General features: G+C 47.5%; 2 protein-coding genes across 2 annotated transcripts in view; both read right to left on the minus strand.

Moving 5' to 3' along the window:
- MSH4 (mutS homolog 4) overlaps positions 1–3340 on the minus strand; it is a 58601-nt gene extending 55261 nt beyond the window's left edge. The window contains exon 1 of the mRNA XM_084755483.1: positions 3015–3340. Coding sequence (XP_084611609.1) covers positions 3015–3186 — 172 coding nt within the window. The 5' untranslated portion in view covers positions 3187–3340. The remainder of the gene's footprint in view (positions 1–3014) is intronic.
- A 1308-nt stretch (positions 3341–4648) lies between these two features.
- Positions 4649–10205, minus strand: RABGGTB (Rab geranylgeranyltransferase subunit beta). Its single transcript, XM_084757307.1, has 8 exons — positions 9241–10205; positions 8508–8705; positions 8042–8147; positions 7371–7423; positions 7174–7284; positions 6566–6691; positions 5348–5497; positions 4649–5120 (listed from the first exon to the last, which is right to left on the minus strand). Exons 1-8 carry the CDS (start codon positions 9373–9375, stop codon positions 4980–4982), a joined length of 1020 nt encoding a protein of 339 aa, XP_084613433.1. The 5' UTR covers positions 9376–10205; the 3' UTR covers positions 4649–4979.
- Positions 10206–10649: the final 444 nt, after the last annotated feature.

Consider the following 10649-nt stretch of genomic DNA (forward strand, 5'->3'; position numbering starts at 1 on the left):
TACTTTCTATAAAATTTAATCTGATAGGCTGGGTATGGTGGCACACACCTTTGATCCCCGAATTTAGGAGGCAGAAGCAGGAGGATCTTTGAGTTCGAGACCAGCCTGGTCTACAAAGTGAGTCCATGACAGCCAGGGCTCTGCTACACAGAAGAAACCCTGTCTCAAACAAAACAAAACAAAACTTTAATCTGATAATTTAAAATTATAACAAAAAAGTTAAATGGTTATTTACAATCCTGGTCACAATGACTTTATTAGTCTTCATTATCATATTACTTTGGTTTGTTGAGACAGGGTTTCTCTGTGTAACAGACCCACCTGCCTTTGCCTCCCCGAATGCTGGGATTACAGTGTGGCGATGGTGCCCAGCTCTCCCCTCCTCTTACTGACCCCTTCCTCTTCCCAACCAGCTCCCCTCTGCTTTCATGTCTCTTTGTTGTTTTTAAGGCGAATCTCACTATGTACCGCAGGCTGGCCCAGACTTGCCTCTAATTTATGATTCTCCTGCCTCAGCCTCCTGAGTGATGGAGTTCCAGACATGTACCAGCACCTGGCCTGATAACCACCTACTCGCATATGCTGATATGGGGCTGGGGTGCAGCTTCTTCCTGGGCTGAGTGCTTGCCTAGCATGGGGAGGCCCCGGGTCTTCCCAGCACACTAAGCCAGGCTTGCTGAGACACAACTGTATTCTCAGTTCTTGAGAGGAGGAGGAAAGCGCTTCAGAAGCTCAAGGTCACCCTCACCTACAGACTGAGCTGAGGCATCTGAGACGCACGGGATTTTGCTCCAAAAGTAAATTAATGTATTAAAGCGATATTCCGATAATGCTCTTGAGTGAGGTCCCACCGAGAGTAGCTAAACTACAAGTGTGCTTTCAGTCTCCAGGTACAGTTTATATTACAGTGAGTGCTCTGCCTTCATTGGCCTCATCTGAATGCCTGCTGTGCAGTGTTAGAAAGTCTGCTCAGACTCAGCTGGTTTCAGTACTTCTTCAGACAGTTGCTTAGCAGCATGTTACTACTGTACAGTCATGTCCTAACACTTCACACGTAGAACATAGCCCAGCACAGAGTCTGGGAACACAGAAGCTCCAGACAAAGCAGCAAATGACAAACAAGGCTCCTCCGTACCCTTTGACTTCCACGCATGTGTCTTTGCTCTCCTTACACTACCTACAGCTTCTGGTCCCAAGTCCATTTCCCGTGCCTTCCTGTTAACTGCTGGCCTACAGAGTGCCATACTTAGAAGACCTCACTACTAAATCATCATTTTATTTTCTCTGGGCATCTAGCTCATCTGTTCCCTTGTTTTCTACCGATATCCATTTCCTGACAACTTTCAGACGCTCACTCGTCTCCCCCACTATAGCATGGCTGTTAAGATTTCCAGTGATGGAGCAGAGAAGTCTGAGGCTTTGTAGACCACACTGTCACTGGGTCACAGTTTGTGTTTGACTCTGGCAGTACAGTAGGGGTGCAGCCTACCTAGTATAAAAATAAACAGACATGGCTATATTTCTTTTCCAAAAGAATCTCTATACATTGAAAGTGCTACCTTCATACAAGTCTTCCACAATTTAACCATTTCTTCACTCATAAAATCCAGTCAACCAATCCTGTTGAACTCACCCTGAAGGACTTTTTTCACCTCTTTAAATGTATGGGCGTTGGCTTGTATTTCTGTGCACCACAGAGACCAGAAAAAGGCATCAGGTCTTTTGGCATCAGAGTTACAGATAGTTGTGAGCCCTCATGTGGGTGCTGGGAATTGAACACTGGACCTTGGAAAAAGCAGCTAATGCCCTTCACTGACGACCCATCTCTCCAGCCCCAGGAGGAGTTACTTTAATAGTAAGCATCTGAATTAGAAGAGACATTCACTTTAACCCATCATTCCATTCTGGAGCGTAAAGACTAAAATCTGCCAGCCAAAGCTGTATACTCCACTGTTAGAAACCTTAACGCCCAGTTTCCCATTTACTATACACTTTTAAGAAGTAGGGGGGCAGGGCTGAGAGAGATGGCTCAGAAGTTAAGAGAACTGGCTGCTCCTCCAGAGGTCCGAGTTCCCAGCAACCACATGGTGGCTCATAACCATATATGATGAGATCTGGTGCCTTCTTGGCGTGCAGGCACACATACAAGCAGAATACAGTGTAATAAATAAATCTTTAAAAACTTAAAGAAAAAGGTAGCGGGGCCAGCAAGATGACTCAATGGGTAGAGGCATTTCCCACCAAGCCTGGCTACCTGAGACCTTAGCTGGATTCCCAGGGTGGAGGTAGAGAGCTGTGTCCAGAACATCTTCCTTGGACCTCCACACCCATCCCTTGCACGCTGACCCACACTCACATAGTCACACTGGTGGGGAAAATGTTAAACAACTTTTTTTTTCTTTTTTAACGAGAAAAGTTAAAGGCCAGACATGATGGCTCCTAGTATAATCCAGCGCTCGAGAGGGCAGGGTAAGACTGCTTGAAGAATTTCTGGCTAGGATTTCCTACTAATGATTTTCACGGCAGCCTGGGCCATAGAGAAGCCACCTTAAAACAAGATGTTATGGCTTCACACGGGAATGCAAGTTTAACAGAGCCGAGCCACCCTTCCTTTTAAGGTCTTAATTAAAGGCCTTGTGCAGAGGAGCCAAGGCTTTTGACCCTGTGTTTTGTTCGGTTTGAAACTCTGAGTGAGGTCTGCTCATTCTGTAGCCCAGGCTAGCCTTGAACCTTGGCCGCCTGTGTTGGGACTAAGGGCACGACCTACCCTTCGCCCTATGAATAAAGACTCCCGGTTCCCCCGCCCTCCAGGAATAAAGACTCCCAGTGGCTGTTTCCCCCTCCCCTATGAACAGACCCCCGGTGTCTGTCTCCCCCCTACCCCCCATGAACAGACTCCCGGTGGCTGTGTCTCCCCCCTCCCCCATGAAGAGTCTCCCAGTGGCTGTACCTCCCCCCTCCCCCATGAACAGACTTCCGGTGGCTGCCCCGTCCCGCCCTCCTGAGGGCGAGGCCCCAGGCCTTGCCTGGCCCAGGCGGCGCGGGGCTGCTGCTGCTGCTCCTGTCGGCTGCTGCGCCCTCCGTGCTAGGCCGGGACAAGGAGGCCGAGAGTCCGCATGGGGCCTCCCTCCCTGATGGTGACCCGCGTGGGGAGCGGGAGCCAAAAGCGGCCTCCTGCCTCAGCATCCCTCAGGCCAGCTCTGACACGTGAGGCTTTGAGGACGAGCGGCTTTTTAAAGCGGGAGATCCGGCGCAGGCGCAGTGCGCTCATGGCTCAGGCGCAGGCGCAGTGCACTTTCTCACCTTTGCCCTTAGGGACCGCTGCTTTGTTCTCATCTTCAGGAGCCTGTGTAGGCCTCCACAAAACGTAGCTATCAGGCTCAAAAACTTGGGGTGTCAATTGTCGCAACAGCTCATTTTGAAGGCAGGGCCGAGCTGAGGGACCGAATACTTAACACTAACACGTGTCCCATGGTTGCAGTCCCAATACACTTAGTCGTGATGTGCCTAGTACCCAATGTCTTAGAGCAAAGGTCTGTGCTCACAGCTGTACACAACACATAGCACAGTAGCAACCAGGTGAGGTAACATGGGCTGTTAAATCCAAACTGGCAGCTCATACTGTAGCTTAACACACAGGGTAGCACAAACCACATCCTGTACTTAACCGTTGGGAAGCTCATTCCAATGCTTTTTTTTTCCCCAAGAGCTGAGGATTGAACCCAGGCCAAGCGCTCTACCACTGAGCTAAATCCCCAACCCCTCCAATGCTTAGAGAGCAACTTCCAGGAGGCAGAACTGAGGTAGTTTCAGTTCAAATGGCCCCTCGTACTAAGGGGGCGGCTCTGCTTGTCGGAGTAGGCGTGGTCGTGGAGGAGCGCGCATGTCTGCCGGCCAACATGAGGGACTAAACCTCTGAAGCTGTAAGCAGTGTTACATGCTTTGATAAATTAGTCATGGTCACTGTTACCTCTTCACAGAAATAAGAGCACTTAAGACATGTAGGTTTATAAGGTGTGTGTAGCCAACATGTGACTTAAGTGTTTAAGCAACCTTAGGACTTAAGACATTGGTAAAACAAGCCTGGAAAAGCCTTAAAAATACTAACTTGTAGACAGGACCGGAAGTGTTCAGTGTGGGCAGAGGCTCAAGGAATAAAGAGGAAAAGATATCACCTATGGTTCTCTTACCCAAAAGTCGCTACATACTAAACTAAGTCCAAACTACAAACTTAAAGCAACAACCACTATTCACTCCACCTGTGGCCAGCCCACAGTAACCACATCAAACTCCCAGATGGGGTCTTTAAGAGCTAAGAAACAGGGCTGGAGAGATGGCTCAGGTTAAGAGCACTGTCTGCTCTTCCAATGGTCCATAGTGGCTCACAACCGTCTGTAATGAGATCTGGTGCCCTCTTCTGGTGTGCAGGTATACATACAGGCATCTGCATACACAATAAACAAATCTAAAAAAAAAAAAAAAAAAAGTCAAGAAACAACTACACCTTAAACCAATCCTTTGGGAGTGACTTCCAGGGTTCTGGGTGACCCAGCTTTACTCCTACTGCAGGAGGGCTTATATGACCTTGGGACTTTTGAATCTGTCATCAAACGGGAAGTCTCAGTTCTAAAGAAACAGCTACACACACTCAGTTTTGTGTGTCTTTTATTTAAATCATGAGTTTCACTCACTTGTATCAGTTAAAATCATTTCCAATCAGTGTTACAGGTTAGGGACATGGGGAGGCATCAAATACCAGCTCTTAAGTTTGTTAGAGACATCAAAAACATACTTCAAGTATAGGCAAAAACTGTACTAAGAACACAGCAGAAGATTTAAATATACTTTACAATACTTATAATTATATAATTTATCATTAACATATGATATACAAAGTATTAACAGTCACTTTTAGGATTGGCAAGCACTTCAAACACAGCCATTTCATAGTGCACACTGGAACTTCTTGGCAGCGGCCTCTAGCTCACTAGCTGAGGCTGGACATTCACCCTCTGGAGCACCTCTTCCGGCATGCAGAAGACGGGACTCACAGGCTTGATCTGCTCTTCTCCCAGGAGTGACAACCCAGCTATGCCAAATAAGGTGTGAAAAGGATCCACCTGCAGAAATTCATAACAGTGATAACTCAGTCACCTGCCCAATCTCAAACAGTATTGGTAAGAAACTTCTATAAGCTCTAACCTTATTTTACAATCTATAGAAACATTCAGAGCAACCTTTGCACTATCTGCTTACACGGCACTATTTCTACCACACTGGCAATGTCTGGGTTAGCCATGCAAGTCACCAACAACATAAAACTGCAAAGCCACAGGATGGTACTTGCCATATCTCCTGGCCTGTCTGCAAAGCCTCCTGTCTCTTCATCTTGACATGCTAAGATGAAACTTCGAAGTTTTTCTCTGTCAATCCAATGAAGTCTTCCAATTATCTTTAGGGAGGCCAAGACCCACCACGAATAGCACACATCTGGTAACTGTGGGGGGAATCAGTTAGACTGTCAGCACTATTTTTCTCTTCTATTTCCTTAGATTTGATGGAAACCTTTTTGTCTAATCCCATGCTCCAACAACGGGGAAGTAGACAAAAAAGCCTGAGGCAGTGCAACTGCTACATTTTACATTATTTTACTTTACTTTATTGGCACTCACACCATTTCAGTATTAGTTGGCAAACATCAATTTACTAATCTTCATGAATAATAACCTATGCAATTCTCAGCTGAGGTTGCTGGTAAGAGCCAGGAGATAAGATCTTCTAGGCAGACCATTTTCAGCGCTGCCCAGGGGACAGTCATCTGAGAATTCACCAGCCAGGCCCTATAGATCCTTTAGCCCGAACAATCTACATTGGCTGAGCTCCAAGAGTGACTAACAGGCACCTAGTTTCTAGGTTTCAGCCAGTTTAGTTAGTAGCTTAAAATTCAGGCCCTGCTTCCATACTACCCATGAAGCATCCTTCCCTCCTCACGCATATTCAAGACATTAGCATATGCTAATTCTCTCACTAGCAAACAAATGGTAGTTTAATTGGGAGCCTTCTTTTTATTCCTGAATACAAACAAATCACATGGCTATCAGCTCACAAATGCTGTGCAAAAATGTCGTTCATTCAGGTCTGGGCGTGGGCACCGTCTTCGGGGCAGGCTGTCACAGGCTCCACTCCCTTCACACTAACATTCCGTGTGCCAGCGCTAGCTCAGTAGTCACACGGGCAGTTCGGAGCTCAGATTAGCTGTATGTGAAGTGTTCATCTTACTTATCGACAAGGTCCATCCCAGGGTCTACCTCAGTAAACTAGGCTGCTGCAGACTCAAACATCTCTTGCCTGTGTCCTCCAGGTGGTGGTCACTTTGGAGCGCACAGTGGTAGAAAATAGCAGCCACACTCCCCATGCCTGGAAATGATCTCAGGGTCAATGAGAGCCCTAAGTTCTCTCCTTAAAGCACCTTACAGCTATATAAGAAAAACAGCTCAGTTCTACGCTTACAGGACCAGGCACCCAGGGTGTAACAAAGAAGCAGTATAACTAGTATAAGTAATACCTTCTCCGGTCTCCCATTGAGTCCGCCTGAGGGCAACTGTCGTTCGCAAAGCCACCAACCAAGTAAGTCAGAGTTCACTTGATGTAGCTGACTAGTGATCGCCAGGAATCCTGTGCAACAATAGATCTAAAATTACAGACATAAAGTACACAGGTATAATTTAATAGAAAGCGACAGACACTACCAAAATTATGAAAACACCTCCTAGTTTAGAATCTCTTTATTCAACTACAACTTATACACACAATGGTCTCTAGCACAAAACAACACAACAACAACAACACCACAAAAGAAGCTCAATTGGACACCCTGGGCTAGGCTAGAATGTCCTCATTTGTATAACTGAAGCTGAATACATGTACATCGAGGTTCGTGCCCACAACCCCAGCACGTGGCGATTCTCGAGGCCAGCAGATAATACAGAATGCAGGCTCCGTGTAAGTAAGTGCCATAAGGAACACTGGCTGTGCCGCCTTAGGACTAAAGCTGACACACAGCACATACGCAAACCCCACTCTCCTTAACTAACAAGGTGTGGCCATAAATCTTTCATCTTTTAATACCAGTTATACCCTCCAAATTTTACCAAATTGTAATTGTAAGATTACCTGTCCGGCGTGAGATTCAGAGCCTGGTCTACACCCAAATCCACCATCAAAGTTCATACAGGACAAAACAAATTCAATCGCCTTCTCCACATTAATAGCATCAAGCCTGCCCTGTAAGAAGGAACAGAACTGTCATCAGGACCCAGAACACTCACACATGTCCCATCAGGCCCTTCCACGCGACACCCCAGGCTTACCAAGAGAGCCAAAGTTGCCACTGCACAAAATGAGAATCTTGTATCGATCTCTCCTAAAGACAAAGAGCCAAGGCAGCCATGTAAACGTTACAGCTTAAGAACAAAACCCTACTGTGCACCAGACTCCCCAAAGCCCAGGCTAACTTTATAGTCATGAAGAGTCAGTCCTCCCAAACTTCTGCGGAAGCCAGCTAGAAAACTAGAAAGAGCAGCCTTTCTACGTAGCTTACAAGGACCTACAAGTGGAAGGATTCTATGCCAAGGGCTCACATCAGCACCCTCCTGTCAAGGTTCACATCCCACAAAGCAGCTGGTCTCAGGCCTGCGTTTTGTTCCACCCGAATTATCTACACTAATCAAATAAAAATATTTCCAACTCCCAACTCAGACATTTACCAATTTGAAAAACTTTTTTTTAAAGACTTCCCCTTTTCAGGGAGGTAAGCCCTTCAAAGCTACTAAATAGTGGGGATAGAAATGGAACCTACCTTATGTTTTAGTGTGGTGCTGACAGGCCAGCACAGGGCATGCTGGGACTCCCAGCAGGGCCATCTAGTCCAGTGAGACCAACTGCTTAGTGGGACCTGAAAAGATGAACAACTTCAAGTCTTCTAGATTCTACCGAGACAAAGACATTCTGAGGAAGGAGTAACCGACCACACTGGCCTTACCCCAAATGTCCCCGGCAAACGAGCCATCCTCTCTCTGTAGACTCTGGACGTAGGCCACGACTTTATCCACGTCGATAACGTGCACACTATCATACAGAGTAAGAATCTGAAAGACAGTTCAGTGTTGAGCTCTCCTGTCCCCAATGACGCCCCTCCAAGTGCACTATAAACTTTCCAGGTTGTCACTCAGTTACAATCAAGCCCTGCTGGACATTTTTTAATTAGTGTCTCACTACATAAACACTACATCAATGATCTAAAAAACAAGCATAGTGGTAGGATTTAACCATCCCCTGGAGCTTTAGTAAAACCGCACTTGAGTTTCGGCTCTATCCAGATGAAATCTGCCCTGGGAGGTCTCAGTGCATCTTGAGAACGTGCATCACATTAGCACTCAGCTAATACATGCCATGACATCACTGACCCTGCAGGGCAGGCCTCACTCAGGACGGGAGGAAGTCTTTACCTGGACAGCACTCAGCGTGTACAGAAGATGGGGGTCATGCCCAATGCTGGCGCTGACTCCCCCACACTCATGTTGGCAGGACTTGATGAACACCAGTATCTCCTCTCTGTTCATCCGATCAAGCTGTCCCATGAGGTCCATCACCGTCAGGCCCCAGTAGATGCCACTCATCCTTAAGTACTCGGACATACAATATTCCTAGGAGAAGTTTCTTAAATGTCAATCTGATTTTATACAACACACCTCGTTTTTTTTTAAAGTTTGCTGTGGCCAACTTTTATAAAGGCCCCTTTAAGACAGCAGACCTCCACCCCCACAGTCAAACAGGGGTCACATAAGTGCATCAGAAAACAGATCTATGATTCCTAACAGCTATGGCTCTCCTGAACATAAGTCTAAAGTTATATAAATAGACAAACATCAATGTCTACTAAAACCCAGAGTGACAAGCCCCCAACTCACTACTTTCCCACCAGGGCAAAACCTTTCCAAGGTCTCAGCGTAATTCTAGAGCTAAAGTGCTATTACACATCAGCAAATTCAGATAATACATGCCAACACATCATTGACCTTGAAGGTTATACCCGAGCCAGAAGGGTGCAGGCCCCTTCCTTCCACTTTGGCCTTTCATGTACCAGTGAAGTTTGGCTGATGTACGCGGGACACCTATCATACTGGACCACAGGCCCACTGGTCCAACTTATAGCGGCTAGTCTTAGAAAGTCATACGCACATAGTCATCTTTCTTTGAGCCGTAGGAGGCAATATAATCAGCATGTTTTCCCAGCAGCAGGGTGCCAGGCGCGTCCGACTTGATGGTAACGTCCTTCTGTGGTGTGCCCTTGCAAAAGAGCAGAAGAGGCCCCATCGTCAGTCACTTCCGTTCAACTTGCACTTTCATTATCCTCAAAACCCGGCAGCCCAGATTCAAATATGAGCAGATCCTGGTTTTTTTTTTTTCAGGTCTCAGAGTAATTCTAGAGCTAAAGTGGTTAATAATCAACTTCAGATTCAGAATACATGCCAGCTCATCACTGACCCGAAATCAATCACCGTTTAAGCTCATCTTTGAGTTATGCCGAAAAACGCAAGCAGCACACTTCTGCTTAAGAAAGTTGAGACCCCAGAGAACTCCTACAGCCCTCCAATGTTTAGTTACTCCACTACCAAAAAAATCAGTCCCATTTGCTCCAAACCCCACCTTTGTACCTAAACCGTATCAATGGCCTCAAGTAGGTAAAAGCGATTACCAAAGTAGGTGATTTTCTTTTTGACTCAGGGTCTCAGCTACGAAGCCCTGTCTGGCCTGGAACTCCCAGTGTAGACCAGGCTGCTCTCAAGAGACCTGCCTGCTTCTGCCTCGGGAGTGACAGGATTTAAGGCGTGGGCAAAGGCCGACTTTCTGCCATCCCAGGTAAAATGTAAGACAATATTCTTAATGATCGCGTAAACGGGAGGAGAAAAACAGGCACGCCCAAGTACCCGATATAGAAAGAGAAAAAAAAAAAATCAGGCGGCCCAATCGTGAGAGGCTCGTCCAGAATTAAAGTGGATAAAACCCAAAAGCCTCGGGAACTGCACAAAACGCTGAGCAATCGCTCAAGGAGCCGTCCATGCCGGGCCTGCGGAGGCCGAGGCAGGAGCGTTGCTGGGAGCTCCAGGCCAGGCTGGGCATCAGGTGAATGCTAGCCTTGCAGGGGGGCTAACGTGCTTGCCGCTCCCCGCCCCGCCGCCGCAGCTCGCCCCGCCGCCCAGGCTTCCCCCGCTCCCGCAGCGCCGAGATGTCGCTCTCACCATGTCTGCCCGCCGAAAGACAGAAGCGCGCGGGCGAGCTCCCGCGCGCATGCGCACAAGCGCCCGCCGGCCCACGCCCAGCCCAGCGGGTCACGTTCCGCCCGAAGGACCTCGCGGTCACGATTTAGCTGGTCGCACTCCTGCCTGAAGGACACCGCGGTCACGATGTAGCCGTCCACGTTTCTGCCTGAAGGACCCCGTGTCGCTCAATTTCTTAAACGCTCTCCTAGCATTTCAGCCACTTAATAGAATAAACCAGGGATGATGCAGTCCTGTAATCCCAACACCAGGAAAGTGGAGGCAGGAGGATCAGTACTCCAAGTCATTAGCTGTGTAGGCACTTGGAGG

This window comes from Acomys minous (assembly GCF_964271855.1).
Source record: "Acomys minous genome assembly, chromosome: 14".
In the NCBI taxonomy this organism is placed as follows: Eukaryota; Metazoa; Chordata; class Mammalia; order Rodentia; family Muridae; genus Acomys; species Acomys minous.